Source organism: Engraulis encrasicolus, chromosome 23 (assembly GCF_034702125.1).
Source record: "Engraulis encrasicolus isolate BLACKSEA-1 chromosome 23, IST_EnEncr_1.0, whole genome shotgun sequence".
Lineage (NCBI taxonomy): Eukaryota > Metazoa > Chordata > Actinopteri > Clupeiformes > Engraulidae > Engraulis > Engraulis encrasicolus.
Genome location: NC_085879.1, coordinates 42,206,521 through 42,229,234, shown reverse-complemented (window position 1 = coordinate 42,229,234; position 22,714 = coordinate 42,206,521). Strand labels below are relative to the sequence as shown.

General features: G+C 44.2%; 2 protein-coding genes across 3 annotated transcripts in view; both read left to right on the top strand.

Moving 5' to 3' along the window:
* The window catches only part of golm2 (golgi membrane protein 2), a 59,962-nt gene extending 43,521 nt beyond the window's left edge, over positions 1-16,441 (top strand). The window contains exons 8-10 of one of the 2 annotated variants that reach the window (XM_063190674.1): positions 620-769; positions 8,793-8,975; positions 15,023-16,441. In XM_063190674.1, the coding sequence (XP_063046744.1) occupies positions 620-769; positions 8,793-8,975; positions 15,023-15,099 (410 nt within the window). In that variant the 3' untranslated portion in view covers positions 15,100-16,441. The remainder of the gene's footprint in view (positions 1-619; positions 770-8,792; positions 8,976-15,022) is intronic. The other variant, XM_063190675.1, reaches the window with a different exon arrangement.
* Positions 16,442-18,714: 2,273 nt separating this feature from the next.
* The window catches only part of ctdspl2b (CTD (carboxy-terminal domain, RNA polymerase II, polypeptide A) small phosphatase like 2b), a 53,559-nt gene continuing 49,559 nt past the window's right edge, over positions 18,715-22,714 (top strand). Inside the window, exon 1 of the mRNA XM_063190403.1 lies at positions 18,715-18,906. The gene's annotated coding sequence lies outside the window, so the exon portion shown is untranslated. The remainder of the gene's footprint in view (positions 18,907-22,714) is intronic.

The window sequence follows — 22,714 nt, the reverse complement described above, 5'->3', positions numbered from 1 at the left end:
AAGATTCCCCTTTTCATGTATGAAAAGTGTAATTTTTCCAGTCATAATGAATACTTAGAATTTGATGCTGGTGGTAAGTATTCATGAAAAAGGTAACATTAGTGAATGGGCAGCACGAATTCTGGAAATAAACAACTAAAAATCTCACACAGTGTCCCTTTAAACACTTTTCAGGATGAAAGCTGTATATGATTCAGAAAACTTCATAAAAAGTCATAAACCTTTTTTCTGAATGAAGTGTGTGGTATTCCTCTTTTTCCTGAGTAAGTTTATTCCTCTATCATGTACCGTAGGTGTTACAGAGCGAAAATAAATAATGCAAATGCGTTGTGGAATAAAAAACATGTATACATGGCCAATATGTAACTGTCTTATATTCTCTCTCTGTCTCTCACTCTTTCTCTCTTTCTCTCTGTCTGACCCCCCCCCCCCCCACCTCAGCTCCTGATGTGAATTAAAAAGCATCATGTATACATGGCCAATATGTAACTGTCTTATATTCTCTCTCTGTCTCCATCTCTCCCCCTCTCTCTTTTTCCCTCCCTCTCTCTTCCCCCCATCTCTCTCTCTCTCTCTCTCTCTCTCTCTCTACCCCCCCCTTCCCCCTCCCTCTCCTCAGCTCCTGATGTGAAGCTCCTCCCCCTGGATGCGAAGGCCAATCTGGCGCTGCCTCCCAACCCGGCCCAGGTATTGCCCAATCCCATCGAGCCGCGCCACGCCCCCCGGGAGCCTGGCCCCGCCCCTGCCGAACCCCCACGCCATCGCCAGAGTGAGTGACGGGATGGGACCATATCAGGGCTGTAATGATATTGTAGCAAACCGAGAAATCGCCATATGCACGAGTCACGATATCCAGTCAGAGAATCGCAGTAGAGGAATGCAGTATTGTGATGCACCCTTTCAAAGTTATATTACCCTTCAGTCCAGAAACAACCACATGTTATGATGTGAAGGTGGTTTTAAAGGAACAGTCCACCCCATTTCAAGACATTGCTGGCGTATGTGAAGTTAAGTCCCAGTAAAATATGATAATAATACATAGGATTTTTCGTCTATGTGTTTGCATTGCCTATTTGAAGAAAATAAGGAATCCAGGCTCTTGTATTATATGATTGACCACTACCTCAAGGTTTAACTTAAAGGAGAAGTCCAGTTTTCTGAACATTAAGGCCATTTTCTGAGTGGTCTGCAATGTTTTAGAGTCCCCCTCACCGTTTATTTCATGTTTGCTGCAGTCTCTGTTATTTGGCTGATTTGGATTTGATCTCAAAGAGGTTTAGAATGGCCGTCTATGAGCACCTGCAACTCTGTTCTTAAAATCACCTTAAACATTTGTTTTCGAAAGTCTACAGCTCACAAAGTGGTTAGGGGTGTTCACTAGCAGTCCCTAACAAGTTTCACGGCGAAATATGGCTTCTGTCATTTTTTATTTGCCATTTTGTGAAAGAAAGTGAAAGTGAAAGTGAAACTTAATTTACAAATTGCTACATAAAACACACATAAAACACGACAGATGCCATATTTCGCTACAAAAATTGTTAAGGAACACCAGTGAATACTGCTGAACACTTGCTGAGTTGCGTATTCTTGAAAACAAATGTTAAAGGTGATTTTAAGAACACAGTTGCAGGTGCCCATAGACGGCCATTCTAAAGCTGGTTGAGATCAAATCCAAATCAGCCAAATAACAGAGACTGCAGCAATCATGAAATAAACGGTGAGGGGGACTCTAAAACATTGCAGACCACTCAGAAAATGGCCTTAATGTTCAAAAAACTGGACTTCTCCTTTAACCTGGATTACGATGTAGCCGCGTTCTTGGCACATTCCCCAGGTCTGTGACGGAATATGAGGCCCTAAACCCAATGACTTGGTCTGAAGGCTTTGTGTGTATGTGTGTGTATGTTTCTGTCTCGCTCTCTCTCGCACTTTCTTTCTTTCTTTCTTTCTTTCTTTCTTTCTTTCTTTCTTTCTTTCTTTCTTTCTTTCTTTCTTTCTTTCTGCATCTCTCTTTCTTTCTTTCTTTCTGCATCTCTCTTTCTTTCTCTATTTCTTTCTTTCTGTATCTCTTGTTTCTATTTCTCTCTCTCTTTATCTCTCTCTCTCTCTCTCTCTCTCTGCTCTCTGTCTCTGTCTATTTTGTGTGAGAGATGGCCTCATCTTCAGTTGTAGCGTAACATTGCTTAAAAAAAAAAAGCTCCAAAGAGACTTGGCAGACATCGAGGTCACTGATGAAACTCACGGGCTTCCAACTGGATTCTCTTGCTTTGTTTATTTTCGCTGTAGCGCTGCATCTCCCAGTCCCTTACTTACAGTGAGTCTTGATTTGATTTGGTTTTGTTGTTTTGTGTTTGATTTTGTTGATGCAACATGAGTGCGCTCCAGGATTTCGTGTACGTCAGACAGGCAGTGGTTGCCAGGCGTGCCGTTGCGTAATCCCAGAGGGTAGGATTGGATTGATCTGCTATTGCTGTGTGGCTATTGTGAAGAGAAGGGGCACACTCGCACACGCGCGCACTCGCACGCACGCACGCACGCACACACACACACACACACATATACTCACTCGCTCACTCACTCATTCGCTCACTCACACACTCGCACACTCACTCATTCACTCCCACACTCGCTCCCTCAGACACACACACACACACACACACACACTAGGGTGCATCAGTTGCCCCCTATGAAAAGATATTGCCTTGGCCCTATAGTAAAAATGTTCTACACCCAGTAAAAACACACTGTGTAAAATATTTTGAAATTTGGATGAAGTCTACCGGGGCCACCAGCCCCATGAAAATACAAAATAATGGTGATAGTCAGAATCTTGGAATAGAAATGGACATTTTGCTTTATAAAGCTACCCAATAAAAAACATATTGTCTCAGCTCTGTGATAAAAATGTTCTATGCACAGTAAAATCACTCTGTGTAAAATATTTTGAAATTTGGATGAAGTCTACCGGGGCCACCAGCCCCATGAAAATAGAAAATCATGGTGATAGTCAAAATCTTGGATAGAAACAGGGCTGGACTGGCCATCTGGCATGGCGGACATTTCCCGGTGAGCCCCGCACCCTCGTGGGCCCCCATTTTTTTTATTTTTTACATTACTGAAAATAGGGGCCCATGAGGGTGCGGGGCCCACCGGTGAGTCAGTTCTCCAGCACTAATAATAATGAGGAGGCCCCCTTAAATCCAAAAGTGCCCGGGCCCTATTTATCGCCCAGTCCAGCCCTGAATAGAAATGGACATTTTGCTGCATATTGTCTCAGCTGTGTGATAAAAAAATGTTCTATGCACAGTAAAATCACTCTGTGGAAAATGTGTTGAAATTTAGATTAATTCTACTGGGTCCACCAGGCCCATGAAAATACAAAACAATGGTGATAGTGATGGGCAACCTGGATTCCAAAATCCAGTGCCACATATTCCAAATATAGCCAATATAATGAACCAGCTGACCCACTGCCAGTATCAAGCAAGAGATTGCGAAGTTGTATGACTTTTGTGTGCTTCACCTGTGGGCCTACAGGATTGTACAGGTAGCTGTTAATACCTGGTGGAGCATCTGTACTAAAGCTGTGAATGCTCCTTGGAATGACCTGTGTGTTTTTAAGAAATCCCTGCAGTAGTTCAATAGAGTACATACAATACAACTGTATGTGATGTTGGAAAGAGTGGCTTCCCAAAACCTGTACTTAAGTGGCTTCTAGGTATGTCATGGGTATCACCAGGTCCAGAGTCCATTGCCAAGGGCCTCTCAGGTAAGTTATGGTACTCATCCGATGGAGTAAAGTGAAATACTACCACAGGCGATGGGATAAAGAAGTAATGGCACTCTTCAATACAGTTGTATTCACTGCTTTGTAGCCTAGGTATTCCAAGGAACATTCACAGCTTTAGTACAGATGTTCCTCCATGAATTGTAGGCCCACAGGTGAAACACACAAATATAACAGTCATGCAGCTTTGCAATCTCTTGCTTGATACTAGCAGTGGTCCAAGGCAGCAAGGAATTGATATTGTGTTGCAAAAGAGCAAATTTGCCTAAATATAGCAGTTTGACCATCAGTCTGTCCTGAGACTGAAGTCTGTGTAAGTGTATCGACTGAATACACAACCTGCTTAGATATTCCTTCTGTTTGTGCTCCCAATACAGGTGATCTCACTAATTACCTCATCAACCTGGCTTAAGTGGTAATTAGGCTCAGCTGGTTCATTATATTGGCTGGGGCAAATGTGTCACGCGGTTTGTCCACCTCTGTTTTAAGACAATGGCAAACCTAGATTCAAAAGCTACAATCCAGTGCCACAGATTTCAAATTACCTGGTTTTACCTGTCCAATTGCCCTAACTGGAAAGGTAAAACTAGGTATGTCATTTGGAATATGTGGCACTGGACTTCAGCTTTGGAATCCAGGTTGCCCATCACCATCACCATTATTTTGTATTTTCATGGGCCTGGTGGACCCGGTAGAATTCATCTAAATTTCAAAATATTTTACACAGAGTGATTTTACTGTGCATAGAACATTTTTATCACAGAGCTGAGACAATATGTTTTTTATTGGGTAGCTTTATGCAGCAAAATGTCCATTTCTATTCCAAGATTCTGACTATCACCATTATTTTGTATTTTCATGGGGCTGGTGGCCCCGGTAGACTTCATCCAAATTTCAAAATATTTTACACAGTCTGTTTCTACTGGGTGTAGAACATTTTTACTATAGGGCCAAGGCAATATCTTTTCATAGGGGGCATCTGATGCACCCTAACACACACACACACGCTCACTCACACACGCATACACATACACATACACATACACACACACTCTTTGCTCATCTGTCAAACCCAGAACAATGATTTCTCTGTTTACTCATATTACACACACACACACACAGACAATCTGTCTCTATCTCTGTCTCTGTCTCTCTCTCTCTCTCTCTCTCTCTCTCTCTCTCTCTCTCTCTCTCTCTCTCTCTCTCTCTCTCTCTCTCTCTCTCTCTCTCTCTCTCTCTCTCTCACACATGCACACGCACACACTTTCTTAGCACGCACCCAAAAAGGCAGCATACTTGCTTTCTTTCCGTAACATGATGCCTTGAGGAACACAATTTCCTTATATTTGCAGGAAGAACCAGAACCTTTTTCTTGTCATGATGAATATGACAAAAACAAAACTATGTACTCTGTGCTGTTTGTTTGTGCAGTGATGTTTTGCAGGTGTGAAGCTCTCCTCCACTATTGCCTCATCACAACTTGGTAAACTTGGAGTGCGTTGCAATATGCGACCTTGCCTCCTCCACTTGCGCTTGTCTCCTCGTCCCGCCTCCTGGCCCCTCCTCCGTAGAGAAAACGATAAAGTGTCCCAGCTGTCAGCCTAGCCACAACAACTTTTGAGGGACTGTTTTTCATTCACCACCCCAATTGCAAATGAGAAAAAGACTGTACAATTGAGCTTTTGCAAGATATTGAAATATAATGCTGTTGTCAATGATGTCATCATGACATATTACTTCCTGGTACGAGGAGAGAAGCAAGTGGAGGAGGCAAGTGGAGGACGCATATTGCAACGCACTCTTGGTGGATTAGTCACTCCACAGTCCTCATATCTGGGGTCACGGCTGGCCCCATTTACTTTTCCTATTCGCACAACACATCCAGTCACAGTGATGCGGTGAAGGACGTGTGTGCGTGCGTGCGCGCACGTGTGTGCCTAAAACCAGGTACGGGTGAGTGCAAGTGAGTGCAAAAACCAGGTACGGGTAACCACTTTGAAGGGCATTGCGTAAAACGCCTGAAAAGAATAATAAAAAAAAAAAAAAATGAGGAAAGACGGAATGAAAGAGAGAAGAGAGAGAGACAAAGAAAAGATGGAAAGAACTAAGGACAGAAAGAGAAAAAGTGGAAAGTGGAAAAGAAAAACAAGAAGAAAGAAAGAAAGAAAGAGAGAAGGGAGGACAGAAAAGAAAGAAAGAAAGAAAGAAAGAAAGGAAGAGAAGTTAAGGGGTTCTCTGCTCTCCAATCAAAGACTGATCTCCTGATGTCCTGCTGCCTGGCTTCAGTTCTACTGCCTGCTGTGCTGTGCTGTGCTGTGCTGTGCACCTTTCCCCTTTCAAATCCTTTCCTCCCTCTCTTCCTTATCTCCCTCTTTTCCTTTCCTCCCTCTCTGTCTTTCCCCTTTCTCTTCTCCTCGTCCCTTTCTACCTTTCCCCTTTCTCTTCTACTCGTCCCTTTCTACCTTTCCTCCCTTTCTACCTTTCATTCCTCTCTGCCTTTCCTCCCTCATTCTTTCCTCCTTCTAATTCTCTTATTCCTTCCTCTTTCCCCCCCCTCTCTCTCTCTCTCTCTCTCTCTCTCTCTCCCCCTCCCTCGCTCTCTCTCTCCTTCTGTTCCTACGGTCCACCTTCCTTTCCTCTCCTCCTCCTCCTCCCCATTTCTTCCTCTCCCCCTTTCTTTCTTTTCCTCATCCTTAATTTTTTCCATTAATTCTTTTCTTTTTCCCCCCTCATCCTTCTCCTTCATTTCTTCTTCTCCACATTATTTCCCTTTCCTGCTTCTCTCTTCCTCTTTCTCCTCTACCACCTCCTTTCTTCTTCTTCTTCTTCTTCTTCTTCTTCTTCTTCTTCTTCTTCTTCTTCTTCTTCTTCTTCTTCTTCTTCTTCTTCTTCTTCATGCTCCTCCCTCTCTACCACCTCTTCCCTCTTTTCTTCCTGCTCTTCTCCTTCTTCATCTGTTGTTCTACCCCCTTCTTTTCCTCGTCTTCTCTCCTCCTCATCCTCATCCTCATTATATCCCCGAAACGCGGAGCGTCGGGGATGTAATGGTTTTGCGTGCGCCGCCGCCGCGTCCGCGTCCGCCGCCGCGTCCGCGTCCGCCGCGTAAGGTCTTTCGTGTTAACGCGATAACTTTTGAACGGATGTTTGGATTTGTCCCAGATTTTTTGGGTGAATGCTCTAGGACAGGTTCATGAACTGATTCGAGTTTGGAGGTCAACACTTTCAAGATGGCTGAATTCAAGATGGCCGAATTTTTGTTTGGTCCATAACTTCTGACCGGGTGGATGGATTTGTCCCAGATTTGGTGTGTGAATGCTCTAGGGTAGGTTCATGAACTGCTTCGAGTTGGGAGGTCAACACTTTCAAGATGGCTGAATTCAAGATGGCCGAATTTTTGTTTGGTCCATAACTTCTGACCTGGTGGATGGATTTGTCCCAGATTTGGTGTGTGAATGCTCTAGGGTAGGTTCATGAACTGATTCGAGTTTGGAAGACAACACTTTCAAAATGGCGGAATTTTCATTTGGCCCATAACTTCTGACTGGGTGGATTGATTTGCCCGGTAACACCTTATTTTAATGGTTCACCATTTCAGTGAATCTACCATATTAGGTACAGTGTAATAACCAATGTAACAATATTTAATACAATTTAATACTAGTGTAATACCAGTGTAACAATATGCAATATCAGGTACAGTGTAGTAATGAGTGTAACAGTATGCAATACCATGTAATATAGTGTAATACCAGTGTAACAATATGCAATACCATGTAATACCACTTACGCACAAACACATGATGTAAGTAAAAAAATTACATTGTATTAAATATTGTTACACTGGTTATTACACTGTACCTAATGTGGTATATCGACTGAACCATTAAAACAGTATTACAATTTGCCCCATTTTTTGCTTCATTTTCACAATAGTCGTTTGGTTTTAAGCCTATGCGCGTCATGTCACGTCTGTATATACGTTTACGAAATGGTGGACGGGAGTGGTAGGAATGATGGGGGACTGGAAGCGTCGCGTTTCGGGGATATACCTTAAGCAGTCGAAGGCGACTGCACAGGCAGTCTAGTTTCCTCTGTATCCATCTTCCTCCTTCCTTCCTTCTGCCCTCCTTCTGTATGCCTGCCTTCTCTTACTCCTATCTCTTTCCCTCTGTTGTGCAAGCCCCTTATTCCACTATAACGAATCAGGCTGCTGTTTTTCAGTCTCTTATTCCTTTACTTTCTCTCTCTCTCTCTCTCTCTCTCTCTCTCATTCTTTATTTTTCTCTCCCTCCTTTTCTCTACTTACCTTAACTTTCTTTACCTTTTGCCTCCCACCTGATTTGACCTTCTGTGCATCTTGTGCAGGCCGCTTCTTTGATGAGAACCAATCAGGCTGAGTCTCTCTCTCTCTCTCGCGATCGCTCTCTCGCGATCGCTCGCTCTCTCTCGCGCTCGCTCTCGCGATCACTCGCTCTCTCTCGCTCTCGCGATCGCTCGCTCTCTCTCTCTCTCTCTCTCTCTCTCTCTCTCTCTCTCTTTTCTTTCCCGGCCCTCTCTAACATTCCCTGCCTCTGTCTCTCTCTCCTCTTTTCCCCTCTTCTTCCCTCCTCTTCCTGATTTGGAGTGCCTGTGTGCGTCTCAGTTTCGTGTGGTGTCGTGCAGGCTGCTTCTTTGATGACAACCAATCAGACTGCCTCTTATTTTCCTTGCCCTTCCCTTTCTCTACCCTGCTTCTAACTCTCTTTGCCTCTCTTCCTCTCTCTGTCTCTCTCTCTTTCTCCTCTTCTTCCTTCCCTCCGTATTTGGCGTGCTTGTGTGCGTCCCCTTGTCGTGCAGGCTGCTTCTTTGATGACAACCAATCAGACTGCCTCTTATTTTCCTTGCCCTTCCCTTTCTCTACCCTGCTTCTAACTCCCTTTACCTCTCTCTATCTCTCTTTCTCTCCTTCTCTCCTCTTCTTCTTCCCTCCCTCCTGATTTGGCGTGCCTGTGTGCGTCTCGTGCAGGCCGCTTCTTTGATGAGAACGAGAGTCCTGTAGAGGCTGGGGGTCAGCAGCAGCAGGGAGGCTCAAAGATGGCCGACTACAACGGCGACGACGGGAACGTGGGCGAGTACGAGGCCGACAAGCAGGCCGAGCTGGCCTACAACGAGGAGGAGGACGGGGACGGAGGAGAGGAGGACGTGCAAGGTAAAGAGGAGGAGGAGGAGGAGGAGGGGGAGGAGGTGAAGTGGGGTGTAAAGAGGAGGAGAGGAGAGGAGGTGGAGTGGAAAGGAGGGGGACGGGGACGAAGGAGAGGAGGACATGCAGGGTAAAGAGGAGGTGGAGGTGGAGGAGGTGAAGTGGGGTGAGGGGGTGTAAAGAGGAGGAGAGGAGGTGGAGTGGAGAGGAGGAGGAGGACGGGGACTGAGGAGAGGAGGATGTGCAAGTTAAAGAGAAGGAGGAGGAGGTGAAGTGGGGTGAGGGGGTGTAAAGAGAAGGAGAGGAGAGGAGGAGGAGGTGGTGGAGGTGAAGGAGGAGGTATAAAGAGGAGTAGAGCAGGACGCGGTCGGAGGAGAGGAGGACTTGCAGGGTAAAGAGGAGGAGGTGAAGGAGGAGGTATAAAGAGGAGTAGAGGAGGACGGGGTCGGAGGAGAGGAGGACTTGCAGGGTAAAGAGGAGGAGGAGGAGGTGGAAGGAGAAGAGGAAGAGGAGGTGTGAATAAGAGGAGGAGGAGGAGGAGGTGAAGTGGGTGAGGGGGTGTTAAAAGGAGGATAGAATAGGAGGTGGAGAGAGGAGGAGGAGGTGGAGTGGAGAGGAAGAGGTACAAGGTAAAGAGGAGGGGGAGGAGGAGTTGTAAAGAGGAGAGGAGGAGGTTGAGGAGAAGAGAGGAGGATGTGAAAAGTAAAGAAGAGGAGGAGGAGGAGGTTGAGGAGAAGAGAGGAGGATGTGAAAAGTAAAGAAGAGGAGGAGGATGTTGAGGAGAAGAGAGGAGGACGTGAAAAGTAAAGAAGAAGAGGAGGTGGAGGAGGAGGAGGTCCATAAGAGGTGGAGGAGAGGATGACATGCAAGCTAAAGAGGAGGAGGAGAGAGATGGAGGAGGAGGTGGAGAGGAGGATGTACAAGGTAATGGAGAGGAGGTGGATAGAGGAGGTGATATAAAAAGGAGGAGGAGGGGGGCGCTGTGGCGCAGCGCGCTAAGCCCCCCACATTTGGGCTTGCATGCCCATGGGCACTCCGGTTCGAGTCCGGACGGGGTCATTTCCCGATCCTCCCCCATCTCTCTCACCCACTCATTTCCTGTCAGCATCTCATACTATCCTGTCAATAAAGGCATAAAAAGCCCCTAAAAAAAAAGAGGAGGAGAGACGAAAGAGGAGGTCACCAGTCGGCAATGCAAAGTCCAGTCCGGTCTCCTTTTTCTATAGCGTTTGGGTGGCGGCTTTCATAAGATGCACTACCGTTATCTACAGTGACGATGCGGGCCACTGGTCTCCTGACGTCATATTAGATACCCGAAAAGTACGGTCTATCTAGGGCCGTAACGATATTGTGTTGATATTGTATCGAACAGAGAAATCGTGGTTCACTCTTCAGTCCAGAAAACAACCATTAGGATACGATGTGATTGTGTTCCTAAGCTTCAAATCATTTTTAAACTTGTTAAAATAATTATTAGTCTCTTGTAACATTTCCTACCTATACACTTTCATAGTTTTCATTCACATTTTTATTTTATAATGTTGGCAAATGTGAGAAAATCAAGTTTTTTTTTTAATAAATCGTGGGATGTATCAAACCGTAGGTCAAAGGTCGTGATACGAACCGAATCATGAGTTGAATAAATCGTTATAGCTCTAGTACGGTCTTGAATCGTCACTACCTCATCCATCGTCTCTCTATCTCCAGCTCTTTTTGGGGTCTGGCTGAATGCTGAATGTTCGTACGTGTGCGAATACACACTACGTGCTGGAAGTTATGTCTCACAATCACACACACACAGACAAATGGACAGAAACGTAAAGACCTAACAAATTAAAGTCATCTTCCCTCCCCTCCGTCCTCCTCGTATCAGGGTCCACCTCCCTTCCCTCTCTCTTCCCTTCCTCCCTCACAACACCGAGAGTGCGTTGCAATATGCGACCTTGCCTCCTCCGCTTGCTTCTCTCCTCGTACCTGGAAGTAATATGTCATGATGACATCACTGACAACAGCATTATATTTCAATATCTTGGAAAAGCTCAATTGTAGAGTCTTTTTCTCATTTGCAATTGGGATGGTGAATTAAAAACAGTCTCTCAAAAGTTGTTGTGGCTAGGCTTTATCGTTTTCTCCATAGAGGAGGGGCCAGGAGGCAGGACGAGGAGACAAGCGCAAGTGGAGGAGGCAAGGTTGCATATTGCAACGCACTCCGAATCTCGCCTCTCTCTTTGCTTTGCTCATTTTGCCTGTATGTGTCCCTAGCGTTAGATTCTCAGTCCCACCAATGATCGTACCAAAGAAGGTGGATCTAACAAGAAGCGTCATTTTGTTTCTTTTCCGGTATCCACTTTATGTCTGTTGAACGCCCCTTTAGGAGACCTTCGGTTAGGAGACCTTCGGAGTCCCCTTAGCGCTGTAGATGGCGGTAGCGCACGTCTTGTGCAAACACCTCAAAAAGAGAAGAAGAAGTAGGGGACAACGCCCCCTTAGGAGACCCAACTTGAGCACACGCTTTTGCATTGAGTGGGCGTGTTTTGCGATATCTTGCTCTGATTCAGTATTTTTGATCGCACTCCTCCCTCCACTCTCAGTAGCACCAAAGATCCTAGATTCTACATCCTCCCTCCACTCTCAGTAGCACCAAAGATCTTAGAGACTACTCCTCCCTCCACACTCTGCTAGCACCAAAGATCTTAGATTCTTACTTCTCCCTCACCACTCTGGTACCACCTCTGAAAAGCACAGCACTTGAAGAGTACACCGAGCCTCTGCTGTGCACCTGCCTTGCATATTTCGGATGCATATATTCCCTCTTCTCTGCTTCTTTGGTGTTTTTGGTAGTGTTTGCTATTGTGTGTGTGTGTGTGTGTGTGTTTGTGATCAGAGGTCTTTGTGTTATCTGCATATGCACGAATGGAAGGTGGGGTTCCGTGAGTGACCCCTCCTCAGTCATCCTACCCCATATCATGTAGCCATGGCTACTACTGCCCTCCGAAGGCGAAGTGTCGCAACTACATTTTTTTGGGTCAAAATTGAGGCCTTTTCCCAATGTCTAGTGTGCATCCTTCGAAGTGTGTCAGCCTTCGTAATCACGTGATTTTATACTCTTTGGTGAACTCTGCACAGTATCCAATCACTGGGCGTGGCCAATTAGACTGACACACTACCAAGGCTCATACACTTGACATTGGGAAGTGGTCTTCATTACACCTCCTTGGGTGCATCCCAATATGGGACCTTGCCTCCTCCACTTGCTTCCTCCACTTGCTTCTCGTCATGATGACATCACTTACAACAGCATTATATTTCAATATCTTGCAAAAGCTCAATTGAAAAGTCTTTTTCTCATTTGCAATTGGGATGGTGAATGAAAAACAGTCCCTCAAAAGTTGTTGTGGCGAGGCTGACAGCTGGGAAACTTTATCGTTTTCTCCACGAAGGAGGGGCCAGGAGGCGGGACGAGGAGACAAGCACAAGTGGAGGAAGCAAGGTCACATATTGGGATGCACCCCTTAATATTGTGGCAATGCATTGTGGTTCAAATGTGTCCCGTTTTGCCGCTATTGCTGTGCCAAATTGGCAGTAATTACAATAGCCAAGCTAATACCAATATTATTTTGAAGGGTTTTTTCCCCTCACTTTCTATGTTGTTGTAGTTACTGCACTTTGCCATTGCCTTAATTACGCTTTCTTAGCAGCTTTTTTTGCACAACAGTCTCTCTCCCACTCACTCACTCACTCACTCTCTCTCTCTCTCTCTCTCTCTCTCTCTCTCTCTCTCTCTCTCCCTCACTCACTAACTATGTCACTCACTCTCTCTCTCTCTCTCTCTCACTCACTCACTCGCTCACTCACTCACTCACTCACTCTCTCACTCACTCTCTCTCTCTCTCTCTCTCTCTCTCTCTCTCTCTCTCTCTCTCTCTCTCTCACACACACATAACACTGCTTTTGTCTGCAAATGTTATCTGCAAAAGTGTTCTGTCTGTGTCCTCTCAGCCATCAACTAGGCCCTTAGGCTCCGTCTCGCTGCTAGTGTGGTGGTGCTTCATTGTGTTGTGATGTGGTATGGTGTGGTGTGCTGCGGTTATGCTGTGTGGTGGTGTCTGCCGTATCATAGTGTCACGTCGTGTCACGTCGTGTCACGTCGTGTTGTGTTTTGGAGTGGTGTCACATTGTGTGGTGTGTCACATCGTGTTGTGTCGTCTTGTATTGTGGTGTTTTGTGCGTTGCTATGGTGTGGAGTGACATATCATATCGTGTTGTGCGTTGCTATGGTGTGGAGTGACATATCATATCGTGTTGTATTGTGGTGTGTTGTGCAGTGGTGTGGTGTGGTGTGGTGTGGTGTGGTGTGTCATATATCATATCATATTGTAGTGTGGTGTGTTGTTTTGTAGTGATGTTGATGCTTGTCTGTCTGTGTGTGTCTGAGTGACTTGACTGTGGCAGCACACCTTTTCCATCCCCCCCCCCCCCCCCCCCCCCCCCCCCCCCCCCCCCCCCCCCCACCCCCCCCCCTCTCTCCCTCCCTCACCCACACTCACATTCTCTCTCTCTCTCTCTCTCTCTCTCTCTCTCTCTCTCTCTCTCTCTCTCTCTCTCTCTCTCTCTCTCTCTCTCTCTCTCTCTCTGGTTGTGGTAGGCTGCCTTTTCCATCCTTCTCACACACTCTCTCTCTCTCTCTCTCTCTCTCTCTCTCTCTCTCTCTCTCTCTCTCTCTCTCTCTCTCTCTCTCTCTCTCTCTCTCTCTCTCTCTGCCTGTGGTAGGCTGCCTTTTCCATCCACCACCCCACACCACTCCACTCTCACCATATTGATTTTCTGTCTGAGTCTCACTGTGAACATGCAGCCTACACTCTAGATCATAGACTTGCCACTCTTACTGCACAACCTGCCAGTTTTTATTTAGTTTTATTATTTTTTATTTCTTTACTTTATTTGTGCATGTTAATGTGTATGTTTGTTTGTATTCACGTAAAGTTGGTGTGTCTGAATATGCTGTACAGTATGTCATGTTATAGTATCTATGTAATTAATATGTAATATACTCATGCATACTCATTTAAAAGATAAATCATGTGCACTGATATCTCTATCGTCTTTTATATCCATTATTATTAGATTTACAGTATGGCTGTAACGATATTGTATCGAACCGAGAAATTGTGATCTACAGAGTCACAATACTGTATCGTGATACGCCCTTTCAAAGTTTTTTTCTACCCATTAGTCCAGAAAACAACCTTATGATGATGTGATAGTGTTTTCAAACTTGAATGGAGATACATTTCAGAAATCGTGGGATGTATCGAACCGTAGGTCAAAAATTGCAATTCGAATCGTGAGTTGAGTGTATCGTTACAGCCCTAATATACAGTGAACTAAGACAGTAGCATCACTGTATTATAGTTGTCCGTAGGGCTGCACAATTAATCGAAATTAATCGAAAATCGTGATTTAATAGTGATATCGACATTGTGATAATAATCGTGATTTAATTGTGGCAATAGTGCCCTGCCTTCAAGCATCCTTGAAGCCAAAATATATTGACAGGCTGGTGTTTCTGGCCAGAAATCTGTCCGCCTAAGTTGCATGCTATTGCCTTTTACATAGTTATTACAATTTGGTTTTATTTTGTTCGTCCCGTATACAATTCATTCTTGGATATATTTAATTTTTTTTTTATCATTTTAAATAGTATTCAGCAAAAAATTAATAATTGTGATTAATAATCGTGATTCCCATTTTTGACCCAAATAATCGTGATAATGATTTTTTCCATAATCGTGCAGCCCTGGTTGTCCGTGCGTTTTCCATGTACTGAAGCACTACTGTAATTTGCACATGTCTACACACACACACACACACACACACGCTCACACACACAAACGCTCTCACACACACACACACGCTCACACACACACGCACACACAAACGCTCTCACACACACACACACGCTCACACACACACGCATACGCATACACACACATATATACACATGCACACACAATCTGTTCGGCTTAACGGTTTTCCTGTCTCCTGTTCCTCCACAGATGACGATGAGCGAGACCTGCCGGGGGACAGAGGGGTGGACTACGGCAAACGTCACCAGGCCAACGAGATCCTGTAAGGAACTGCTGCAATCATCACCACGGAAACATTGGAACCCAGTCATCAGAACATCACGGCAGAACATCGGAACCCTGTCAGGCTGGTTGCTTGAGATGTGTAGTAGAGAACTACGGACAGCTTGACCTTGACCTTGACTACGACCTTGTCTTTGACCTTGGTGCGATGATGTTCAAGGTTACTAAGCAAGCAGGGTTTTATTTTTTTATTTTTTTGAAAGACTGGATGAATTTAAAGGAGTTCCATATTTTTTTGCTAAGTTGTCCTTGCCTGCTATGTGATGATGGACAATATGGCAGACATTTTTCAGAGGTGGAGGACAGTATGAACTGGGATGTGGAGATGGGGGTTAGGGTGGGGCGTGGTGGGGTTGGAATGGGATGGGATGGGATGGGGGATCTTTATAAAGTTTATAATGAACTATTGAAGGAGTAATGACTTGGTGTTGGCTTGCATCGAAAATGTGAGTAACTTATTGCCATTTTTACGTGTTTTGTCCCTTACCTTCCTCACAGAGGTATGGTTGCCCAAGGTGGTAATGATTTATGTACTGTGCGAAAATTGTGTATGTATATATGCGAATAATATGTACATGGGAGATGTTTTTGTTTACAAGTTTTGGTTGTCCCCCTTTTTCAGTGATTTTTTTTTTTTAAAGAAGGGGCATTTTGTATCAAGAAATTCTGCTGAGACAGAACTGTCATTCATCCTGACATGGGGAGACTGTGTACGGATCAAGAGTACTAGAACACTCTACCTGGACGGCGGAGTTTTCCGGAAGTTCTCCTTTGAAAACCTTGCTCTGGATAAGCGCGCTGAGGATGTGACTAATTATTAAGGACCCAGTTGTTCCATTTTTCTACGTAGCTTCTTCTTAAGAATCTTGGAATTGAGGTACGCTTCCATAATTCCGGAACTGCACTCCCAAGGAATTTCTACAGAAATTCCCTCCGTGCCTACTGGGATTGCCAGAGCCGCGTGGCTACTTGCTCAGTGGACGCAACTTTTTTTGTGGACAAGAGAAAAGAGGTCGCCAGAAATGGCTCTCGAAACTCTCCTCTTCCTCAGCGTCAGTGTTTTTGAGGGGACATTTTTTTTTCCAGTGGCGTGAGGAAGACCAACCTCACTAAAGAGACAGTTGATGCATGCAGAATAATAATATTATGGCCGGCTTGAGCGTCAAGCCAATACATGTAGAAATACAGTACGGCAAACTCTAGCAATACATACATTCAAAAACACCCACACACACACTCCAGATTCTGATTTTTGAAGGGTTAAATTTATATTTTTGATTTACCTGTAGCTGAAGCGTACACACACACACACACACACACACACACGTACGTACGTTAGCAAGGCTGTGTATGTATGTATATTTGACAGAAGGCACCTTTCTGGTGGCGTTTTGCTTCCATAACGTAGAGATTATGCGGGGAGGAGGGAGAGGGTATTGGGAGTGCTATGACTAAACGGTTAGTGGGTGGGGGTGGTGTGGGGCGAGGTTTGACCAATGATGACAGTCACGAAGAAGGAGATAATGAAGGATGGCAAAGTTGAATGTACTCCGCTGTCGTCGTAGTGTTTAATTCATTTCTAGACATGAAGCCAGGGGCCTAATACCAAGAAGCTGGTTCCGAAGTAAACCCGGTTAAGTTTTGAGGTAAGTCTCATAGTAGAAGAGCCTGGAGTCCTCATGTTCTTAGGAAAAGGAGGCCTCCAGGCCAGTGTTGCCAAATTTGTCTGATCAAAAACAGCCCAAAAACGGTCTCAAAAACCGCCAAAATGCGCTAAATTCCACCCAATTTCAATGAATTGCATTGGTTTCTATAGGCACAAAACGGCTTAAAAAAAACGCCAAATGGCCATTTTTCCCGGTTTTTTACCCGCAGTCGGCCTTCCCAAGTAGCCCAATTGGGCGGGCAACCGCCCAATCTGGCAACACTGTGCCATGCATAGGTGTCTGAAAGAGGGGTGCAGTGGATCACTTGCAGCCCCATATTTGGGCTTCCTGAATGAGGCTTTCTCAACTTTTACTGCAGACAAATTAATGGAGTGCAGCAGTAAGAAACAACGTGCAGCAGAAGTAAGAAACAAAGAATCGAGAAAAAAAAATGCACCACCACTTTAAAACTAATTCTGGCAACCTTCGCTGCAGTCTCTTCTATTAGATGATTTATCTCGTAACTTAACCTGGTTTACTCCTGAACCAGCTTCTTAGTATATGCCCCCGGAAGCAAGGTGGATGGTACTGTATGTAAGTATGTATGTATGTATGTATGTGTGGGTTGGGGGGGACGTTTTTGTAGCCATTTAAAACAACTGTGCAATGTAGTTTCTAATGATCAGACAGCTTTGTAGGATGATAAGAATCTGCTCCATCATTTTTTCACAAACCGTTATTAGGTTACTTAAGACAGTTAAATGCCCTTAAATCACTGTGAGGAGACTGTAATAATAATAATAATGATTAAAATTGAAATGAAAGGTTCATTGACGTAGTCTACAGCGTTAAAACATTGCTAGGAGGCAGACAAGAAAATTTCCCCAAACTGCGTTAAATTCTCATCAACAACCATTAAAACAATAATAAAAGATTTTCCATACGATGGCTGAATGTGTTTATTTTTTCTGTGTTGTTTCTGGGTGTATCTCATTCAGTGATTTACTAATTGTTTTTAGCAATGATCAGGAACACATTCAAATGTTTTTTTTAATATCTAAATGTGTTGTTAAGATGTTTATGTGCATAAATCGTTGTTATTGTAATTTAAAGATGTATTTCCAGAAACCCTAACCGATTTTCTTCTGAGAAAAGTATGCTCATAGCAATTCAATTTTTCTATTCTTTTTCTGTGTTGGTGTACTGTTTTTTTTTCTTTTTAATAATCAGGCTGACTTTCCATTGGAGCGCTCGAAGACTAATTGAGCTAGAGCGCGCTTGAGCATCCCCTGATTTCACCACTGTAGCTCCCGCTCTCCTTCCCTCCCATCAGCACCTGCATTGCCATGGTGACCATCGGTGCTTGTCCAACACCCCCCCCCCCAACAAACACACACAGCAGCTGTCCCTCAATATCTAGTTCTATTTTTATTGTCCTCTTCTTGGAGTGGCAGTGTAGTACCATTAGTCCGCTCTCTTCCCCCTCCATTATTTTTTCAGAGGTGGGAAAAAACAACAACATTTGGCCACAGTGGTGGGGATAGGGAAAGAATATTGTAATGGTGGTGAAGCTGGGTTGTTTTCGTGTCCTCCTCATCTATCTCTGTTCACTGCTGTTTTGTTTCCAGGCAAAAGGGTACACAACTGTTGTTGAATGTTGAAGAATGTTATCTTGGAAGGACATTTGTTGTCATTGTCCATTTAAAAATGCATCTTCTTGGCTGTGGGCTTGCTGCATACCGTAATCTACTTGTACGGGGGGGGGCAGCAAGCACCATGCACCACAGCAGCAGTATTTCTACAAAGAGATTTGTGCTGGCATCTTGCACTGCTGTGTGCACTGACTGTACATACGTAGACGGTCACTCCTCAATATTGTTTTGCTTTACATTCGTGGAGGAGGTGTGGTTTCGAGAAGGCCGCGCGTGCGCAAAACATCCACTCATCCGGGCTACTGTCTGCCATTGAGTGTGAGGGTGAGGAGGCGGGAAATGGCGTCTGGAGGTGCACCGTACAGTCGGACAAACGGTGCCTGAACATAGCTGAGGGAAGGTGGCCAGACACAGCGGTCGTCCGCGGTAGGGTGACCGAACAGCCGAGGCTATCCCCATATCTCTATACGGAGATACTTTGGAGTGTCGTAAAGTAAGTGAAAGTCACACGTATCATATGCTATTGTGAAATGCGTGTAGTGGTCAGTCTGGTTGTTACTGGCTAACGTAACATAAATATTTTGCTTCGTCTTGTCCTATCCATGTTCTCTCCTACTTCACCTACTGGGGGCTGCGTTAGCTGATTAGCGATAGCAAGCTAAGTTTCGGCTACGTTAAAGCCAGCAGGACTGTACATGCGTGCATGTCACTGCTAATGTCATTTACGCCTTATTTGTAAATAGACGAACAGCTTGTTGGTGTAGCCATGTCTATTTGGTGGAAAGGGGCGCCACTGCCTGTCTTCATCCAAGCACTGTGTTAGCAGGCTATGTTAGCCATCCAATTTGAAATGGGTAGCACTGGGCTAACGTGAAGTAGCACCTGGCGGCGGGTAACGTAGCCAGTGAACTTCACTTTGAAGATATTGTAGTAAGTGATGGGGCGCCCGACAGTGACTTCTAGACCAACAGTTTCCAGCGGTCACTGGTTTTGAATCTTTCCACGTCCCTGTCTATGTCCATGTCTTGCAAATTATCTAAACCCGATGCTATTCAACAGTGTTGTTGGTACCAGACCAGTTGTGGAAAAGTGCAGTAGTTAGCAGGTAACGTTGTTCCATTTAGGCATGTTGCTGCTTCGTTGCCACTAAAGGCTTCAGTACTACAAGGTAGCACGGCGTCTTGGATAGCAAGTTAGCTTTTCCAAGTCCCAGTTGTCCCCCCCAAAACAGAGGGTCAGTGGTGCACATCAATGCAGATTTATAGGCTGTATATGCGTGTTATTCTGTATTTTGTTGGTGTTGCAATACAACTAAATGCAAGAACCATAAACATTGTAACGGGAGAGAAGTCGTCACCTAATAGGCTACCTGGATAGTCATGTTGGCGAAGGGACATGCAAGCTACCCCCCTGTCAAAGACATACACATGTGAGGGGGGTTGTGTGTCTTAAATTCAATTGACAGTGGTAGCAGATAAGCAGTATACAGCTTTACGCTATAGCGGTGGAATGTGTTGTATTGATTTATGACAATCTCCCCTCGGGCTCCACAATTTGACACTATCTGAAGTTTGTGGTCCCACTGATTTCCCGCCCACTTTTAGTGCACTAGCGTGCTAGCGAGCTGGCTAACGGGGTTTGCAAAGGTTTTTTTTCCCCCGTACTAAGTTGCTACGTGGTCACTGCAACTTCACGGACAAGTTTCAAACATTGTGATTATCAGTCGTATCGATGCGCGTGGACTCGCGAGCTGCAACTTATATAGTTCTACTGTTCTGTGGCGAGCCGCATCCATCGCTGCCAATGGAAAAGTTGAACTTGTCGAAGAAACTGGTGGAGTTCTTGGGCGAATCAGTTTGTGGACACGGTGTAACCTTATCCCGTCCTGCCAGTGTAGTGTAGCGCAGTAAACGGCAGGGGTGGGGATGGTACAAACTTTGTTCTCATGAGACAGTATGTTCAGTACTGGTAGGCAGACTGAGCAAACGAAACAGGCTCTTTATACTTACCGGTACTTGCTAGTACGTCTGCCCCACCTGTGCCATCAAGTCGTAAGCTCTCTTGTGTCTGTGTGTTTGTACCATAGTTAGATGAAGAACATCACAGACTAGAAGTGACGCCGTCCCCTTATTCATGGCCCCGTCCCCTTATTCATTGTGGCAATGTAGGTAGACCCGAGCAATTTAAATGAATGGAGAAGGGGTCTCACCTCTGTAAAAAAAAAAAAGTGGATGTACGTGAAATGTACTATACAAGGTCAATAGTTGAAATGAGCTGCTGAATATCTGCCTAAAATGTTGGGAACTTCTGATCTATCCTATTGGTTTTCAAATGTGAACAGCTTCTCCATATGTTGTTGCGGTAGTTTTAGGTTCCATGAGAATGACAGTTCCATAGAGGAAGTAGGTGTTTGTTCTATGCAGTTCCTTGACCTGTCAACATGTCATCCAACATCACTGTACTTATGACAAACAAGCATGGTTTTCCCCCTCTCTTTTCATTGTCGAACAATGTGAAGTTATTACAAGTCTTCATGCATGGTATTGTTTTCTTTTGGTATTTTAGTGCGGAAGTTTGGTATTTTAGTGGGCTACTACTAGTATCACTTTTCTAGTCTAAGTATTTATCATAGCCAATCTCAAACTCGTCTAATTACAAGCATTGCACAGTGGATTTCTATTGTATTTCTTACCAAACACCAACTTGCACAATTAAAACAGAAAGCGATACACAACATAACAGTTAAACGGGACTTGAGGTGTATAGTATTTGAAAGGGCTGTAACAATGCACTCAACTCACGATTCGGTTCGTATCTCGATTTTGACCTACGTTTTGATTAGGGATGTGCATTTCTGGCAAAAGCCAACATTAAACTCCTTTAGTAAACAGTTGAAATTATGGCTACTGGATAATCAATCATGTCAACATAATCTTAAATAGTTAGTACTGGCAGCTGTTTAACTTATTTGGGTATTGTATTTTGTAATTGTATTTTGTATTATATATTTTAAATGTGTGTGTATTTTTGACTCTTTTTTACAACTGTGTGCAATAACTGTGTATTTTTAGTTTTGTTTTAACTTTGTTTTTTTTAGGGAACATCAAACTTGTCAAGGGACAAAAGACGGAAATTAGCCTCTTGGCTACAATCTTGTATATTTAGCATTTTTGTTTAAATGCTGGCAATATATGCTGTCCCTTTCTTAAATAAATAAACCTAAACCTAAACCTATACCTCTGAATAGGGATGCACGATGTATCGGCCAGATGTATCGGTATCGGCCGATATCGGCCAATATTCAACACATCGGACATCGGTCTGATGGGTAAAACTGGGCCGATGTTAACGCCGATGTTTTTTTTATATGTTACGGTTCTAAAAGAATGGACTTGACGATGACTTTCACTGTTTGTCTTCTATTTTGTCTCTATTTTTTATCTAATTATCACAGGGAGTTAAAAAGTGTTTTTGGAAATAAGACGACATTCAAAAATTCTGTTTGTTTGCATCATTGTCATCTCTTTTTTTTTTAAAAAAGAAAGAAAAACATCGGTATCGGTTAATATCGGTCATCGGCCAAAACCGCAATATCATAATCGGATATCGGTATCGGCTGAAATTTTTGACATCGTGCATCCCTACCTCTGAACGTCCAGCAGCATGTTCACTGGAGGAGCGAGTCTGTGTGATAGAGGTGGTGACCGCGTCAGTGACATGAAATATTTCTCATTCCCTTCCCCTCCTTCCATTCTCGTCACGACAAGGGGAATAATAAACCCCACTCGAACAACATTGTGTTGTTCAATACAATGCTACTAATTTGTGGCCCCTCGAATTAGATAGCAATTGACATTGTTGACATTATCCCGATTGGCACGGCTACTAGGGGTGGCTTTTACTTAGGAAAAGTTTGTTATCCAAATCCGAAGCAACTTCATATGACATGACCCCCAAATAGTTGCAGATTATAGTTCATGTAGTGAGCCAGATAAAATCGCCTCAGCTAAGAGTATCATGTTTACCTCTCTTGTTAGCTCATTATTATTAGCGTGAGACATATTGAAATAACTGCCATTATTGACACTGACATTGGCTAATGTAGCTTACCTTGCAAAAGTTTACGCTGGCCAAATCAGACGCAAATTGATGTGACATTATTCCGGAATAGTTTCAGATGACGTTCCATGTTTACAACACCATCACCAATTGCAGATTTACAGTGTCAACGATTTATTGATAAATGTCCAATGCCCATTCATGAAATGCACGAGATGCGTGGCTTCTGCTCCCTGACTGTA